Source organism: Echiichthys vipera (assembly GCF_963691815.1).
Source record: "Echiichthys vipera genome assembly, chromosome: 18".
NCBI lineage: Eukaryota > Metazoa > Chordata > Actinopteri > Perciformes > Trachinidae > Echiichthys > Echiichthys vipera.
In genome coordinates this window covers 3,965,391-3,983,922 of record NC_139843.1, presented here as the reverse complement: position 1 = coordinate 3,983,922, position 18,532 = coordinate 3,965,391, and the positions used below count along the sequence as shown (strand labels likewise).

Sequence of the window (18,532 nt, the reverse complement as noted above, 5' to 3'; positions counted from 1 at the left end):
GTGATTATATTTCTGTTCACGCAGATGTGACTTCAAGTCTATTCACGGACATGAAACGTTGTTTTCCTTTAGTTTGTCACCCTTCTGTAGAAATCTGTAGAAGGTTTATAGCACAACATCATCTAATTTAATGTGATGTGCAAGTGCAATAATAGATAAACTGAATATACTGTATATAAATACGTAGCTGCCACACCCGTAAGGTGCTGGAAATGCTTAAAAAAGCACCTTGAAAGCTTGAAAAGTGCTTGAATTTGACTTTGGAAAAGCTGCAGGAACTCTGGGGCCCAGAGAAGCAGGTACCTTCTCTAGATCATTCATTCATTCATTCATCTTCAACCGCTTTATGTCGGGGTCGCGGGTGGGTGCTGGAGCCGATCCCAGCCGACATCGGGCGTGAGGCGGGGTCCACCCTGGACCCAAAGGGGGGTTCATGTACCCCTGGGGGTACTTTGGAGTACTGCAGGGGGGGACATGAGACTAAAAACATATATAATCATTAAAACTGCTCACTCATGCATGGATCCTAATTCCCCATTTTAATATTTAGCATCCCCATTTTAACTGCTGTAAACAAATGCAATCACGATGCATGGTGGAAACGCAGCAGTAGAAAGGTTTTGTATTTAAAGTTTGTTTTTGCGTTGTCCGGGGATACGTAATATCCCAAAGGGGACATTACTGAAGAAAGTTTGAGAACCACTGCTTTAGATAACCGTAAACTCTGAAAACCTGCCCCCAGGACGCCGATGGACCGAGACAAAGACGTTAAATGACGTGTTCGATAACCGGCAGCTATTTTCATAAACATTCAATCGCTTTTTAAGCCAGAAATCCCAAATATTTGATGATTGGCGGTTTAAATGTGAGAATTTGCTGCTTTTCTTCATTTTGCATTTCAGTAAATTTAATATTTTTTGACTCGTCGGGGGAAACAAGAGATTTGAAGACATCAGCGTTGGGCTCTTGGCTGTCCAAGATAACATGACCTGACCCTTTTAAAGCACTATCTCTGGGTCCAGGCTCGTCCAAGCCTCGTATTTCGCCAACGCCGCTCTGCTTTGTTCCCCATTGTTTGAAAAAAACAACGATTTCAAAGGTTCACAGGTTCAGTCGTCGTTTGCTTTGTTTGACGGAGGAAACCGTGTTATGACAGGGTGATTGTGACGGCCATCTTTCACACATGAAAACCAGCGTTAGCTGCAGCACTGCTCAGTGATTACTCTGCTTTATTAAAGTCACACCATTTGAAACAACGGAGTAACAAGAAAATGGTTTAATCTCCAAAACCGACAAGCAAGACACGGCCATGTCAAAACACTACAAAGATCACCGACGACCGAGTAAAACACTGAGAAGAGTTTGTGAGTGTACACCACACAGGTGCTGAGGAAACCGCTGAGGTGGACGCGGCTTTGTCCTCAAAAGCACCAAAGAACGAGTAAAAAAAGATAAAAGAGGCACAGAACTAAAGACCTCACCTCACTGATACAATGTCACAGCAAGATGGACGCGCACCCCGTGAAAGTGATACTGAAGCGACTTCTTTTAAAAACCCGAGTCGATGCTGAAAACGAACACTGCGTTTAACATTTCAGTTGTGTTTTTTAAGCAAACCCGAAGCATCTACACGGTTCATATCCAGAGGAAAGCAGAATCGAATGATACTAAACACCAAAAGATGAAGTCAAATTCAAAACTACGGCTTCTTTCTTTTGTCCTGCCTTAGTTTTTCTCCTCTTTTTTCTCGTCCTCGGTGGGGTACGAGTGCCACGTCAGCCTCTCCTCGTAGAAAGAGATGACCACCTGCGGACACTTCACGTTGGCCTCCTTCGCCGGCACCAGGTCGGCTTCGTCAGAGTTTTTCCTGCGAACGACACAAAAACAAAACAATCCAGCTCAGAGAGAACTATTTTAACAACCCGAGGCAGTGGTTGGATCTCTAATGTTCCCGTCTGACGCTGAACTCTGCGTACGAACCATTTCATGAGGAACATGAGCTCTCCCGTGGAATCTGTGGCCCCGATGATCCTCTCTGGGTCCAGCCCTCGAGCAAAGCCCCGGAGCTTCTCTGGCTGAGGATCAAACGACAGAACGCAACTTTAATCAAGCACAAGACAACATTTCGGAATAAATGTCAAGGCTCTTTGAACTCTCTGGAGCAAATGCGGAGCGTATTGTTCAATGTCCCGAAAGCAGTTTCTGTCAAAAGTAACTGGACCGGTCCCAGCCTGGTCAACCGTACCGCTTCTGGAGCGGCACGTTTGCCGTCCACGGCCCGTTTGGGAGAGGTGGGCTTTAGTAAAGCACGTTTGCACGTGTACGAGCACGAGCGTGCGCACGTGTACGAGCACGAGGCCTACGGCGGTTCTGAGGTCATTTCCTGTGCGCCTGTTGGGACGTAGAAAAAAGAAGGAGGGACCATGCGCGGACATTTCAAACAATGGCGGTGAAAGGTTCACGTTGGTGTGATGCGGAGGTGGAGTGTTTACTGCAGATTTGGTCGATGAAAAGATTCAAAAACAGTCGACAAGACGCACAAAAACTCAGAGGTCTACGGAAAGATCTGGAAACAAAGCCACGCATCGCCATGACGTCATCAATGCGTGTGACGTGTTACGGCGTGATGACGTATAGGCAGCAAGAAGCAGCAGCTCAGAACACCAGAGCAAAGCAAAAAAAGAGGTCAACAGTGCTGATTGCAGCTTCGTTTTATTAAACATATGTAACATATTACACGTGTTATTACTGATGAGGCTTTTTAGACGTCTTCACAGTTGACTTTGTTAAGTTTGTGGCTCCACGGTTGGTTAACAGTCACAGATAAGAGAGCAGGCGTGTGTGCAGGGGAAGACGTCTTTGCTAACTCTCTGAGGTCGTCTCGGTGCGTTAGGAACCGTGATAAAGGAGGGACTCTCTCATTTATGGACTCAATCGAAAACAAAAAGAACCGGGACTTACGTCGTCTTTTTTCTTCTTCGCTTTGCTGTCGTCTCCGTCTGCGTCTCCGGCCGCCTTCCTCTTTCCGTCGTGTGCTAATTTCTGGGACTGCAGGAATTCTGCAATCAAATCTGGACAGTCCAGGTTGTCCTCCGGCTCCCACGTGTTATCTTCCCTTAAGTACATGAAAAATGCAGCATTTAAAGCGTCGTTCCGCCGTAAAACCATCTTTTTCAGCACTTACACTCATCAAATAGACTCTTCTCATGCTGCTGCAGAGGTTTGCTGTTATTTTCAGCAGCATTAGTGGTTAAAAAAGACCTTTGAATGCCTTCACCGTACTGCCCCGTTAGCGACTCTCCAGGATTTCTCCGTTAACAGTTGTTACACGAAAAAAACTGTCTGAATGGTTTATTTGATGAATGTAAGTGTTGTCGTGGGGGGGCTGGAGCCGATCCCAGCTGACAGCGGGCGTGAGGCGGGGTCCACCCTGGACAGGACGCCGGTCTATCGCAGGACACATAGAGACGAACAGAGACAGACAACCATTCACACTCAAATTCACCCCTACGGCAATTTAGAGTCAACGACCCGGAGAAAACCCACACAGACACAGGGAGAACATGCAAACTCCACACAGAAGGGCCCCAGCCGGGATTCGAACCAGGAACCCTCTTGCTGTGGTGCTGCTAACCACCACAACACAGTGCCGCCTCTGTTAATAGTTGTTACACAAAAATCCTGATGATTTTGCGCCAGATTTACGCTTTAATTCACAACTTTGCCACCTGATGAATGCGTTTATGAGGAAAGTCTACAGAGGGTCGTGACGGCAGCGGGTGACGTGGTGCATTTACGACGACACTCACTCAGAGAAGCCTTTCCACTTGAGGAGGTAGTCCACTCTCCCTTTCACCACCCGCCGGTTCAGCACCTTCTCCACCACGTACTCTTCCTCCTCCTCGTCCTCCTCCGGCACATCGTCAGGCTTCTTGTCTTTCTTCTCCACTGCAGTCACTTTGCTCTCTGAGCGGGTCGGAAACACGCACGCACACACACACACACACACACACACACACACACACACACACACACACACACACACACACACACACACACACACACACACACACACACACACACACACACACACACACACACACACACACACACACACACACACACACACACACACACACACACACACACACACTTTAGCGCACCAGGACAAAGTGATCCAGAAACACTCGTGTTAGGAAATAACGCCGTGTTTAAACCTTCTGTGAGGGCGGGGACGTTGTTAGGGGGCTCTGCGGTCAGGCTCATGCTCGTCAGGTGGACCTGGGGACCCGCAGCTTCCTGGACGACAACAGGAAACAAACAAACAAACAAACAAACAAACAAACAAACGTGAAGAGCAGGAAAAACACAGGATTCATTCAGAAGATACAGGAAACAACGTAGGAAGCAACAATCTGCAGATTCCACTTTGATCCTTTTTAAAAACATGGTGCTGGTTGTATGATTTTTCCCCCAGTTATGGATTTATACTTTAAATATATATTTAAATATATTATTATATGTGTAAAGTCTTACTGCGGTGGAGGAAGTGAAAGTATTATTACTTATACAACACTAAAATACTCTGTTACAATAAAAGTCCTGCAGTAAAAGCAGATATACGATATTTAGGTACTTTTGTTTATTATTTTAAGATATTTACTTTTTATTTAAAGGTATTTTGTCATTATTTTAAAATATTCTTATTATTTTAAGATATTTACTTATTATTTTGAAATATTTTCTCTATATTTCATGATATTTTCACATTATTTTAAGGTATTTTCTGACCTATAACAACATAAATACAATTAATTCCGTCTGAAAAGGAGCAGGAAGAAGTTTTCACTTATTTAATCCGACCCTTTTAACAATTCAGTGATTGCTGTAATCTGTAACTTTTATCCACTTTATGTACAATTTGCAACTCTAACTTTACAATAATCAATATTACGACATTTATAAATAACATGTAACACAATATAATGTACAGCACATCTAAATATACATATGGATATAAAACTGTAAATATACATTTATAGCCCATATTTCTACACAAAGTGATTTGTTTTTTGTTTTTAAAGCTCTTCCTCGTCCCTAAACTATCTGAAATCGTTCCTCTGTACCTTTTTTTAGTCTTGTCCTGGTAAAATAAAGGTTAAACAAACAGATGCAGTGGAGTAGAAATATAAAATAGCATGAAAACAAGAACCTCAGAGTTGTACAGTACTTAAGTAGATGCATTTATTCCACTGCTGTCTCTTCAGTGAGGGTTGGTAATGTAATAACAACATCATTGGTAATGTAATAACAATATATCACCTTTAAAAAGATCATTTAGAGGAAGTCTCCCTCATGATCCCCACTCTCCTCATAATAACACGCTGTCAGCAGCAGCAGCAGCGCAACACCTGCTGGCGGCTTTGCGGGATCAAACGTGTGCAAAAGAGAGCAGGTGACACACAAACACGCACATGAACACGCACATGAACACGCATCTGATGCTACTTTAAGTCAACAATGCCGCGGTGTGGATGCATCCAGGGGGCGGGGGTTGCAGCGCACCACAAAGCCCACAGTTTGGCGGCTCCTCCATGTTGCTTTCACACCGCAAACTAATGCCACACACTCCGGGTTTGCGTGTCAATATTAATGTGCTTTCATGCATAATCTGCTTCACGTGCCCGTTTAATAAAACATGCTCGTTACCGTTACACACGTGCACGATCAAGCCCTACCGAGACATCACGTCTGCAGGGAGGAGGGGAGGTAAAGACATGAACTCACCGGTGATTTAACGCTACAGTGTATTTGTTTGAGGTGTCTCGACTTCCCCCCGGAGCGGACACGCAGCCTCGGCCTCGGGATGATGGCGCGATACCGCCGCTGTTTGTCTTCATGTGTTGCTCAAACACAGAGACGCTCGTGGGGGTTCCGCCCCTTCGTGTCTGGTGAGAGAGCAGAGAAGAAGAAGAAGAAGAAGAAGAAGAGCTGCAGGTTCACAGACTTCACAAACACATGGATGCACCGGAGCTGAGGGTCTGTGATGTGCACATCTGCGGCCGCGGAGAGGGAGCGAACAGGCGGACTGGATCAGCGCGTCAGTGGGCCCCATGTATTTTCTCTTTATTTTGAAATATTCTCTTATTATTTTAAGATATTTTCTCTTTATTTTGAAATATTCTCTTATTATTTTAAGATATTTTCTCTTTACATTGACTTACAAACTTACTTTATTGATCCCACTGGGAAATTGTTTGTGACACAACAATCTCTCCCATTAAATCCCTGTTAATAAAACTCAGAGCACTCCAATCTTTTACAATCAAACACACACACACACACACGCACACACATATATATACATATAGTCATTATGCACCTACTTCTCATTACTTACTTACATTTCTGTTTACATTCAATTTATTAATTTTTACAATTACTGTGCACCTGTCTATCACAATATATAGTATTACACATTTTTATTTCAGTTAATGAGTGTATTAATACTTTTGACATCATTTCTTATATGTCTTTCCTTAATATAATTCTGACTTAATAGCTCATTATTGTGACCCAATAAATTGAACTAACCATAAATATCCTATAATTACATTTTAATATATATTTCTTTTTTAATTCCTTAAATTTTCAGGTGCTTAAAGTCGCATTTCTACACCAGAGAAATTACCATCTTCTCATAAGTAAAGCTGGAAATACTCATTTTTTAATACTTATTATTATTATTATTGTTAGTTGATATTTTTAAATTAACATGTTATATAAACTAATAAATGTTGTTGAATTTTTTTTATTTAAAAAAACGTATTTTTTTTAGTTTAAAGTCCCTCCCACGTGCGCGCGCACTTTACCGGAAGTGCATACGTCAGTGTGTGACGTCGCAGCGCTTGTGACTTGCGAAATGGAGACTGGAGCGGTTCCGCGGAAACAGGCGTCTTTATCTCTTTATCCGGAGCTTTAGGGCTGAAACAAGAGCAGGGACGTTTACCGGCGGGACCACGGCGGCAGCAGGCGGCAGCAGACGACCCGGGCAGCGGACACGCACCCCGGGAGAGTGAGTATCCGTCCTCCGGAGGGTGTTTCCTGCAGAGAGGAGAGAGTGTTTAGAAGTGAAGTCATCCAGGCCACACAGTCAGCTGCTGGGGTCTCATCACATCCACACACACGCTGCTCACACACACACCGCTGTGAGTCTCCGTGCATGAGAGTTTACATCACACACACACTTTGTTTCCATGGAGAAAAATCTGCTGAAAGTTTAATTAACACAAGAAACGAAGAAGAAGAGCAGTCACTATAGTCACTAAAAACAGGATTTATGCACAATTTTGAGCCTGGAAGTCTGGAGATTAGGATTAAGTTGGGTTAAATATATTAAATGGTAAACTAACAAAGAATAATCCATAGACAGTGTAACAAATATGGACTTGTTGGGACAGTAAACAAACTTTAAATGCAGTTTTTTACCTTTTTTCTTTGTTGTTGCTGAGCTCAGGCTTTGTAGGGCAGTGTACTTTCATTAGTATTGATTTTTTTACTTATAACATTTATTTACACTAAAATATATTTGAGGAGCAACCTCAAAACATGTTTGGACAAGACTATAAACACAAAACGTTTGAAAAATACTTGAGGAAATCTGAAATATCAGAAAAGTAAAGTGACAGAGTATTGAAAACAGGAGTCAAATCAGACGCAGTTATGGATTTCAATTGTCCTAATGACAAAAGTTGTGTAAGTTTCAGGTGGTTTTGCAGAGTTTAGATCAGAAAACGCGCGTCACACTTTGTTTTCATGGAGAAAAATCTGCTGAAAGTTTCATTAACAGAAGAAACGAAGAAGAAGTGCAGTCACTATAATCACTAAAAACAGGATTTCTGCACAATGTTGATCCTAACAGTCTGGAGATCAGGATTAAAATGGATTAAATATATTAAATGGCAAACTAATAAAGCATAATCCAGAAACAGTGTGGAAAAGGTGTCGCAAACCTGCCTTTTTTGGTATAAATATCATTTTAAATGTATTTATTTGTTATTGCCGGGCCAGAGTCGGATAAAAAAGCCATTTGGAAACGTCATCTTGGGTATTTATTTATATATTTTATGTCTTCTTTGTTATACTACTTCCCTTTTTATCTCAGATCACATAATAATCCATTGTGTAACGGTTCAGTCATTCATGATATATACGGTTTCATTTCTCCACTGATGCATTATTTCTTTAGTTTAATGTTTTATGTCGTCGTTGTCCGTTCTTCCTGTCTGTTCGCAGCTTTCTGGAGCTTAAACGCACAAAAGCATCTCACTAAACTTGTTGCTGTGTATAAAGTGTGTGTGTGACGGATCAACACCATTGGAAACAATTAATTGATTCATCACAAAAGTCATCGGATCGCTCGATAATGAAAAGAATAGTCTGTCGTTTTGCTTCCTCCTGAACATGTTGGCGTGTGTGTGTCACCAGGCTGAGTGACACCCGCTGCCACTTATCTCCGCTGCCACAAAGACTCAAACGACCTTAAGTTAAAGTGAAATTCCAGCGCAAAATCATCCCATAGTTTGTTTTTTCGGCACTTACATGCATCAAATAAGCCATTGAGACGTGGCTAACAGTGATTAGCTCGGGGCAGCACGGTGAAGGCATTCAAAGGTCTTTTTTAACCACTAATGCTGCTGAAAATAACAGCAAACCTCTGCAGCAGCATGAGAAGAGTCCCTACACACACAACAAAGCAGCAATGGGCTCCTTCCTTTGGGATTGACTTTGGTAATCCACTGTAATGGACTTTACTATGAGAGGAGCTGGTACAGGGGCCAGTAGGTAAGTCTTTTAAACACTCTTTTAATAAACTCTGGCTTCACTAACTACACTGTTGCTGCTTTGTTGTGTGTGTAGGGACTCTTCTCATGCTGCTGCAGAGGTTTGCTGTTATTTTCAGCAGCATTAGTGGTTAAAAAAGACCTTTGAATGCCTTCACCGTACTGCCACAAGCTAATCACTGTTAGCCATGTGCAGCTGTTAGCGACTCTCCTGGATTTCTCCGTTAATAGCTGTTACGGGAAAAAATGATGGCTTATTTGATGAATGCAAGTGTCTAAAACGGCCATCGGATGATTTTGCGCTGGAATTACACTTTAACGCTGCTTTAACACACAATGATACAGTGTTTCAAACAGTGTCCACCACACCACAACACTCCCACGCACAACCACCAAGCACACTTTGTTTATGTAGCACTTAAACAGAAGCTACAAGACGCCTTTCTGACCTCTGACAGGTGGACGTTCAGGGGGAGGCAGCGGGTCAACAGTGGACGCCACACTGAAGTGGTGAACATCATCTGAAAGCCGTGAACCTGAGGATTAATTAGAGATGCAGCTTAATTAGATCAAATAAATAAGGAAAGGGAATAAGGGCTTAGAGCATTATGACAGGTAGATGAAGGTCTCATAAGGTGTCACAGATATTTTTGTGTTGATAACGTTTGTTGCACAGATTTGCCAAGAAATTTACCATTTTTACCACTCGAGAAGTGATTTGTTTGAGTCCATTTGAGGTTACGATCTGAGAAAGTTCTGATTCACCCGTTGAGCAGTAACAAGAGTGACTCAGTGGATTCTGCTGACCGGCGTCTCTTTTAAAGGATGAGTCATCAGCTCAACATGAGGACAGTCTGATCCTTTTTTATCCTGTTTATTGAGCTTCCTCCTCACTGATTTCTCCTCTCTCTGTAGTGCAGAACTCGGGAGGATGATCAGCAACCAAGAAGAAGATGTAAGTAACGTCCTTTTCTTTTTTTTTCTACATCATATCTAAAAATCTTAACCTCGACAACCCCCCCCCCCCCCTTTTTAACACCTGTCGAACGCCTCATTTCTTGGAGTATCTTCGATTTGTTACAATCCGCACAACTCAAGCTGAACATTTATGTAAGTCATGAAACCACAATAACAAATAAAAGTGTTGAAATTGTCTCATAAATTTAAAAAATATATACAAAAATTGTCCGTTTTTAATCAGATTTGACTAAATAAACACACAAATATTAGTTATTTGAACACTTTTCTGAGGTCAAATTCAAGCACTTTTCAAGCACTTTTCAAGCATCTTACAGTAAATGTAAATTACGTTATTCTAGGAATATATATAGATATTGAAAATTATTATTTCACGTTAAAATAGATGTTATTATGTTGTAAACAACTAAAATAGTTTTGTAAAACCAGAGGGATTAAAAATTAAGTTATATTTCTATTCTTTAGCTTTTGTTGTGAAAGAAATTTCAAGCATTTTCAATCAATTTATCCAAAATTCAAGTGCGTTTAAGGATTTCAAGCACCTGTACGACCCCTGACCGTACATTTTTTAATTCTGATAGTTTCATCTGCAATTGAGAGCGAGGTTTTGCGTTAAACGTAACGTGATGACGTGATGACGAGCATAAAGTGCGCAGACAGAAGTCTTTTCCAGGGTTCGCACATCTTTTCCAATGTTCCAGTGTCAAATTCAAGCAGTTTCAAGGTCCATTTCCAAGCTTTTCCAGCAACTTACAGCTCTGGTTAATTACATGTTTCTATGAATACATATAGCTATTAACAATTATTATTTCACTTTTTATCACGTTAAAATACACGGTTTGATGTTATAACCAAGTAAAATTGTTTTGTAAAACCAGGATACAAAGTTAAACTTCTATTACGTAGCTTTTTGTTGAACCTTGTAAACACAACATCAAAATTTAAGCATTTTCAAGGATTTCAAGCAGCCGTGTAAACCCTGATTTTACATTTCTGCTGCTGCAAAAGGATGAATGCTGCAGACATTATGGTTTTTATTTTTAGATGAATTCATACAGGAGCATGTAAACGACGATCTCCCACAGGAGGAACTTAAACTCAACAAACGCACAAAGAACAACACCACCACCGCGGATGTGTTTGAGGAAGTTGCTCTGTTTGAAGAGGTGCTGTGTGTTCTGCAGACGCAATAATCAAAAACACACAGACACCAGTTTAATTAAACTTGTTTCTGTTCTTTTAGGAGTTTGTCGCGGTGCGGGTCCAAGATCCCCGCATGCAGAACGAGGGCTCGTGGAATTCATATGTGGATTATAAGATATTCCTACATGTGAGTATTTAAATACATCTGTCACTTTACTGTTGGATACTTGGGAACAGACTCTGGTTTTGAACTGTTGGTCAGACACAAACATTGGAAGATAACGTGTTGGGAGGTGGAAGACTGAGAGATTTTTCACTATTTTCTGATATAATTTCTGGAAAACTATCAGTGGAGTCATCAACAACAAACAAGTGTTGGCTTGTGATTTGAAAACAGCAGCCTGGAGCTTCAAAAACCAATAACACAACCTTAAGTCCAGACTTTGCAGACGTCTGAGTGTGCAGCAGATAGACTCCTCACGTGTTGTTTGGACAGGACGCTGATGTTGTCGTCTGGGCAGCAGCCTGTGCCGAGGAATGCTGTGTCAGCAGCGAGGCTCCGTGCAGAGACGGATGTGTTGCGTGGGTGTTGACTCATGAAATTGACTAGAATCATATGACCCCACATGATCTTTTTGGATGTCATCGACTATGTGCCGTTGTTTTGGGAGCCCCCTGGAAAAAAGGGACAATGTTAGATTAGAAATCCAGAGTTCAATCGAGCTTTTTCTAGATATTTCCAAATCCACAATCTAGAAAAACACACTTTGTCGCCTCTCGCTTTACTGAAACTACAAACCTGCACTTTTTTTTTTTAACCTAAACATTATATTTGAATATTTTAAAACTCCTAAACGACAGGTAACCATGACTTAATGTCTAACCTGTCAACAATATCATCAGCTTGCATATTATTTTCTCACACTGATGAGTTTTATTTCACATATAAACAATATAAAACACAAAGATGACACATAAGAGCACATGTTCCTGTAAAAGCTTATATTAAAACACCCAAAAGACATTTAAAATATGAAAATACAACACAAATAATCACAATCGTGAAAACAAATACAAAACAATAACAATAACATGTTTAAATCTATATATATATATCTAACAGTCCAAGTGTAGGGCATGTATGTGGGGTTAAAGAGTCATCCTGAACATATGAACAAGAACACTTGTAGTGTGAACTTATTGCCTTTAAAAGCAACATTTAAAAGTCTGTTTGTTCACAAACAATGAGACAAAAGACTTTAAGAAATGTATGTTTTCATTCCATAACTCCACAATATATAATAAAAAAACTGACTGCGGGAAGATTTATACAGAGGGAGATGAAGATTGTCAGCCTGTCTATTACTGTAATTATGGTATTTTGAGTTTTGAACAAAATAACATCTAAAGCTGTGAGTTAAGCTGTAAACTTGTACCTCACTTTAAAAACAAACGTGCAGATTTTGGAGGATATAACTGTATTTGATAAAAGAGCGGTTCACTAGGAGCAACAGTTTTCTCAAACTGGTGTATTGTTTTGTCCGACCCATAGCCTAAAACCCAAAGATATTCACTTTCTTATCATATACGACAAAGAAAAGCATCAAGTTGGAACCAGAAAATGTTTATTTTTGCTTGAATAGCTGCAGATTTATTTTCTGTTGAAGTGTGGAGTGGATTGATTTCAACAGGGGAGTCATCGTGGTGAAGCAGTGACGCTCCTACAGGACTTTTACCCCTGAATAGATTTAATTTTAAAGACATGAGACCCGAACGCTGCTCCGCACTGATTAGTCTGACTGCGAACATCAGTTGACTGTGTCACACGTCAGTTGACTGTCACACGTCAGCGGAACAAATCTGACACAGATCTCCCGTAAAACTCAGCAGCAGGCGAGTCCAGTTACAACATCAGCTTGACCAGTGAATAAACTCTGATACATTTTCTAAATTAAAGGATAAGATTGCTGCTGTTGTATATTTTTCTTTGTTTTCCACCATTCTGCCGCCACAAACCACCCCTGCTGCCCCGAGAGGAAACAAAGAACAAACTAGCGCTAACGTTAGCCAAACTGCTGCTCATCAGAGGAACAGGAAGGAGAGAATAAACTCCACCAAAATGAACTTATTCTGTCTCATTTCTGTTGTTTTAATGCTGAGAGGAACTCACTTGGGTCTCGTTTAGTGTTTTAAATGTACAAATGCATCAAACGAAGATGGGATTTATCAACGTTTCCTTATATTACCACCTACAGACGAACACACACCTGCCCTTATATTACCACCTATAGACGAACACACACCTTATATTACCACCTACAGACGAACACACACCTTATATTACCACCTACGGACGAACACACACCTTATATTACCACCTACGGACGAACACACCTTATATTACCACCTACAGACGAACACACACCTTATATTACCACCTACAGACGAACACAAACCTTATATTACCACCTACATACAAACACACACCTTATACTACCACCTACAGACAAACACACACCTTATATTACCACCTACAGACAAACACACACCTTATATTACCACCTACAGACAAACACACACCTTATATTACCACCTACAGGTGAACACACACCTTATACTACCACCTACAGACGAACACACACCTTATATTACCACCTACAGATGAACACACACCTTATATTACCACCTACAGATGAACACACACCTGCCCTTATATAACCACCTACAGACAAACACACACCAGCCCTTATATTACCACCTACAGACGAACACACACCAGCCCTTATATTACCACCTACAGACAAGCACACACCTTATATTACCACCTACAGACGAACACACACCAGCCCTTATATTACCACCTACAAACAAACACACACCTTATATTACCACCTACAGACGAACACACACCTGCACTTATATTACCACCTACAGACAAACGAAACGAGCAGTATTGTTGATGTTTCTTTTCATTTCCAGACCAACAGTAAAGCCTTCACGGCGAAGACGTCGTGTGTGCGTCGGCGCTACAGTGAGTTCGCCTGGCTCAAGAAGAAGCTTCAGAAGAACTCCGGTTTGGTGTAAGTTGATGTTCTTCGATCCTTTTTTAATGCACGATGAAACATTTGTCACCATTGTTCACTTTTCACTTACATTTCCGTGTTTACTTGTGTCCGTCCCTGAAGGCCTGTCCCAGAGCTTCCAGGAAAGTCCTTCTTCTCCTTCAGCAACGAGGACTTCCTGGAGAGGAGAAGGAGAGGACTTCAGACCTTCTTGGACAAGTGGGTTGAGAAGAGAACAAACATGACGTGTTGTAAAATATATAAAGCTACCTTCTCTAACGCACACCTTTGTCCTGACAGTGTGGTGAACATGACGGTGTGTCTGTCGGACAGCCAGCTCCACCTCTTCCTGCAGACGCAGCTGCCGGTCGGTCACATCGAAGACTGCGTGCAGGGCCACACGCCCTACTCCGTGACAGACGCCATCCTCACCTACGCCTCGTCCAATCGGGGCTTTGCTCAGGCTCAAGAGGACGATACCATCAAGGAGCCAAGTTTGACTGTTTCTTATGAGTCCATGGAGAGGTACGAGGGATCTGAACTGTTTATTTCTCTAAACTAATAATGTGGAAATATAATAACCTGCTGCCTTCTGTTTATTTAAGTTATTTGTGTAGTGTTTGTCGTGCTGCGCAGACACTACACGACCAACATCTTAACATTACACATAATTAAAATCAATGTTCATGTAGAAAAGGTTTCTTAATGTAGGTTTGGAGTATGTACTACAGGTTTTAGACCCTCACATGGCCGTTATTGTTTTAATTTACTGAATTAAATAAGTAGTTGGACATTTATTCAAGTTCTTATTGAGAGTTTGATGGAATATTGATGCTACTCTCATATCTGTACGTTAAATATGAAGCTACAGCCAGTGATCTTAATGTGAAGAAGAAATAATAAAGTTTGTCTGAAGATGACAGAATCCACCTCTCAGCTCCTGCCCACTCAAAATATCGCTTAAACACACTCACGTATTTGTACAGACTAAACTAATTATTTAGTATGGAGTATAAAGTAAGAGGTGTTGAGAAGAGGCTTTTGTACAGGGCTGCAACTAACGATTTATTAATTGTCGATTAAACTGCAGATTATTTTCTCAAATATTGGATTAGTTGTTGTTTTGTTTATAAAATGTCAGAAAATGGCGAAAATAATACGGATCAGTGTTTCCTAGAGACCAAATGTTGTTTTCTTCACAACTCAAAGAAAATATTCACAGGAATCTAAGAATTTTTACTTTTTATTTCCCTTGAAAAAGACTTTTTCAAGGGAAAAAGAATTGATGAATCGCTTATGAAAATGGTTGTCAGGTAATTTAACAGTTACCAGACTAACTGTGCAGCTCTAACCAGACTGACAGCCAAGCTAACTGGCTGATGGCTGTGGTATCAATGTTCTCGTCTAACTCTTTGCAAGAAAGTGAAGACATGTTAAAAAAACATTGTTTAGTTCCTGTTCTGTATAAATTGTGAGTTAAAACAAATGTTTCTCTCTCTCCCGCTCCACAGTCCAGCTCCGCATCAACCTTGTCTACAATCTCAAGAGACGTTCATCCCTGAGCTTCTGTCCCGCAGAGACTCTGACCCTCTGGAAGGTTTACTGGAGCTCCGTGAGAAGGACTCAGAGTTTCAGCACAAGGACAAATCCTCAATAAAGGTCCTTCAGAAGAACGACCACCTAGAGGCCGTCGTTGAGGACTGTAGCCCGAGAGAGGCAACCTTTTTTCTGGGTGACAGCTGTCAGATACAGACACCAGTGGAGGTGCACTCAGCTGCGGGGACCGGCTTTGAGGAGGAAGTGTTGTATCCCGTAAGAGAGGATAACGGTACGACATCAGACACAGAAGATACCACACATCCAGTCAGAGACACAGAGGACACGGCGAGGATAGAAAAAGTCGACTTTGAGCCTGAAACAAATGTGAATTCTGCAGATTTAGATTTGACGGAGAGCGAGTTTAAAGAACAGGGAACAGAAAGCGACGCCGGATCTCAGGAGGAAGTTCTGGAAGTCGTCTGCGCCGAGAAGCAGGTTTTAGAGAATCACGTCATCTCTGAAGTCAGTGGACTCGAGCACGTTGTCGGCCCCGACGTTCACGTTGAAGACGCCGGCTGTCCGGAGGAGTTAAAGAACTCAGACGGACAAAAGGAGCCGGACAACGAACGAAGCGATGAATCTGAGAGCAAAGAGGAGACGCCGCTTCAGTCGGAAATCCCTGAAGAGACTCACAGTGTGCCCGAGGTAGAAAGCGGCGGTGAAGACATTGTTCAACAAATGGACCACGTTGAACAGGAAGTGGATCAGGTTCGGACCAAAGACGCCAGCGACGACGAGGACAGCCACTCATCTTCCAATGAGAGCATCGTCAAGGTCAGCGACGAAGAAAGCGTCTGTGACGAGACCGAGGACTCGATCCTGGCTGCAAACGGCTACGTGAAGGCGTCTCCCGAGGAGGTCGCTCTGTGGTCGCACGTCGAGGCCTCCAGCAGGAACATTTTGGACCTACACGTGAACGAATGCCCTGTGGACAAAGAGGACCTTCCCTCCCTGGAGGACGAAGACCTGCAGTACATAACGGACATCAGTGACTCGAGTAATTCTCTGGATATGAACCCGGCTGTGACCGCCGCACATTTGAATGAAAGCAGTGATTTTAGCATCTTAGAGAGCAGCTGCGCGCCCGCGTTAGCTGACAGTAAACGCACGGAGCAGACGGCCTTGTCCTTGCTGTCTTTGGACGCCCCAGAGGAGACTCATGAGGTGGAGGTGCATTAGTTTAACAGCTGATGGAGGGGCTGCACCCTCACAGAGCCCTGGAAATGGATCGTGGGAGTTGCTGCTGCTTTGCCAAAGACTCATTCGATCACACGCACATAAAACGGTCCAGTCTGTCGCACATGTTGTAGGATTAATTTCTTTTTTTAATTATTTAAGTAGAAAATGTGCATCTTCATTTACACTCAGGCAAATACTAACACTGTTCTTCTCCTTCTCTGGATGGATGGATGATTTTTGGGAACAGTAGAGGGTGCTCAAGCTCACAGAAGCATCTTAGGGTTGATTTTCATTTATATATATGAAGCTAAAGGTTTTATTGTTGTGTAAATTTACAATGTGATTTAAAAAGAGTCATTTTTAAGTTTAAAGTGATTGCTCTGAAATTTTAGTCGTGTTATTTTTCCATGGAACTTCAATAAAAAGGCAGATTATGACGGAAATATACACTTTGATCAAACGGTAGATTTGTTATAAATATATTAGCACTTTCATTTGTACTTTTTCAAGAGTTTTTAATTGTTCCTGCTTTCCACACTGACTGTCAACAGATGTCATACAAGTCTATTAAGTTTCCTTACGGAGCTGGAGTGGAGACTGTGAGGAAAAAGAACAGAAAAACAAACCTAATCCACTTAATTTGTCTGACTGAGACCTGCTGGAGTCTCATTAACTGTAGTTAGGACTGTAAGGGAGCCCTTCACGGAAACTATGAACAGGAGAAACAATGAATCTGTCACTGGAGCGTCACTCATTCACAGCCACACGTTAATGTGAAACCCATAAAAAAATCACTATATTTTAAGTCAACAACTGTGTTCTGGTGAACCCTAATAATGACGAGGTCTTTAAAAGTATAGACGACAATCCTGTTATAATCAGAACGCCCTGTTTTAGATGTTAAGTTAACTCATGATGGTATAATTTGCTTACAAAGATGACATTAAACAGGTTTAATATGTTTGATTAGAGGCCAAGTGAACATGAGTTTACTGCTCCGAACAAATTATGTGTAAGAGGCAGCACATACAATTATCAAAGAGGGAAAATTAGAAATATTCAAGCCCAGCAAAGCACGAATAGTTATTTGGTTATAATAATAATAATCAGAATTAACTGTAACCCCCTGTGCAATACACACCGACATCTTTTCAGTCTGTATCCTTATAATAATGTGCATTCTTGTCATTTCTTTAACATGTTCTGCTCTTTCATTAGATGTGAATGGGACGGCACCATGGTTACAGACGCTAAGCTTTATCTCTGTCGCTCTGGTCAGCAGTTTACATGTTTTTCCAGGTTATTAAGTTCAGCTGAGTCTAGTTTTGTTTGCGTCAGAAAGTAAACTCTCCGCGGAGCCTTAATATCAGCTGGTGTGCGGTTTGACCTCCACATGTCTGCTGCTGCGGCTGATTCTAATTAATGAAGTTTGCATTTGAAAGAAAGGACCCAGAGTTTATACAGAAGGGAGCCTCGTCACAGCCGTGGGCTTTTGCTTTATTCCTACACTGTAAATGACTTTAGTTTTTTTAAATGGATCTATTTTATAACACTGATCTGTGCTGTGAACATGTGAATCTACTTTTATTTCAAATAAATGGTTTTTCTTCTTTGCTGCGTTTCATGTGTGTGTGTTTGTGGCGTCCGTGGAGCGATCCTGACCTCTAGTGGCTGAAAATGAAACTGTTCAATAACCCCACGCTGAATTTTAACTGGAATAAAGAAAGG

The 18,532-nt window shown here is 41.6% G+C and overlaps 2 protein-coding genes across 3 annotated transcripts; one reads left to right on the top strand and one right to left on the bottom strand.

The window, feature by feature from the left end:
• Nucleotides 1–1,368: 1,368 nt before the first annotated feature.
• cbx1b (chromobox homolog 1b (HP1 beta homolog Drosophila)) lies at nucleotides 1,369–5,894 on the bottom strand. The gene is made up of 6 exons (XM_083932801.1): nucleotides 5,788–5,894; nucleotides 4,218–4,299; nucleotides 3,810–3,966; nucleotides 2,962–3,115; nucleotides 1,981–2,075; nucleotides 1,369–1,867 (listed from the first exon to the last, which is right to left on the bottom strand). The coding sequence occupies exons 2-6, from the start codon at nucleotides 4,264–4,266 to the stop codon at nucleotides 1,726–1,728; spliced, it is 597 nt and encodes a 198-aa protein (XP_083788927.1). The 5' UTR covers nucleotides 4,267–4,299; nucleotides 5,788–5,894; the 3' UTR covers nucleotides 1,369–1,725.
• Nucleotides 5,895–6,965: 1,071 nt separating this feature from the next.
• On the top strand, nucleotides 6,966–18,484 carry snx11 (sorting nexin 11). 2 transcript variants are annotated; one of them, XM_083932797.1, is made up of 7 exons: nucleotides 6,966–7,075; nucleotides 9,764–9,798; nucleotides 11,065–11,151; nucleotides 13,944–14,044; nucleotides 14,150–14,245; nucleotides 14,327–14,551; nucleotides 15,538–18,484. In XM_083932797.1, exons 2-7 carry the CDS (start codon nucleotides 9,775–9,777, stop codon nucleotides 16,802–16,804), a joined length of 1,800 nt encoding a protein of 599 aa, XP_083788923.1. In that variant the 5' UTR covers nucleotides 6,966–7,075; nucleotides 9,764–9,774; the 3' UTR covers nucleotides 16,805–18,484. The 2 variants fall into 2 exon arrangements, with proteins under 2 accessions (XP_083788923.1, XP_083788922.1); XM_083932796.1 differs by having other exon boundaries at nucleotides 6,969–7,075; nucleotides 9,759–9,798.
• Nucleotides 18,485–18,532: the final 48 nt, after the last annotated feature.

Bases quoted from the DNA above. Each gene is read 5' to 3' on its own strand.
- cbx1b (XM_083932801.1), bottom strand. From the start codon at position 4,266: ATGAGCCTGACCGCAGAGCCCCCTAACAACGTCCCCGCCCTCACAGAA. The intron at 3,116-3,809 runs GTGAGTGTCGTC...CATGTACTTAAG, and splicing joins AAGTGGAAAGGCTTCTCTGA to GGAAGATAACACGTGGGAGC. The intron at 1,868-1,980 runs GTTCGTACGCAG...TGTCGTTCGCAG, and splicing joins CTCATGTTCCTCATGAAATG to GAAAAACTCTGACGAAGCCG.
- snx11 (XM_083932797.1), top strand. From the start codon at position 9,775: ATGATCAGCAACCAAGAAGAAGAT. The intron at 9,799-11,064 runs GTAAGTAACGTC...CTGTTCTTTTAG, and splicing joins TCAGCAACCAAGAAGAAGAT to GAGTTTGTCGCGGTGCGGGT. The intron at 11,152-13,943 runs GTGAGTATTTAA...TTTCATTTCCAG, and splicing joins ATTATAAGATATTCCTACAT to ACCAACAGTAAAGCCTTCAC.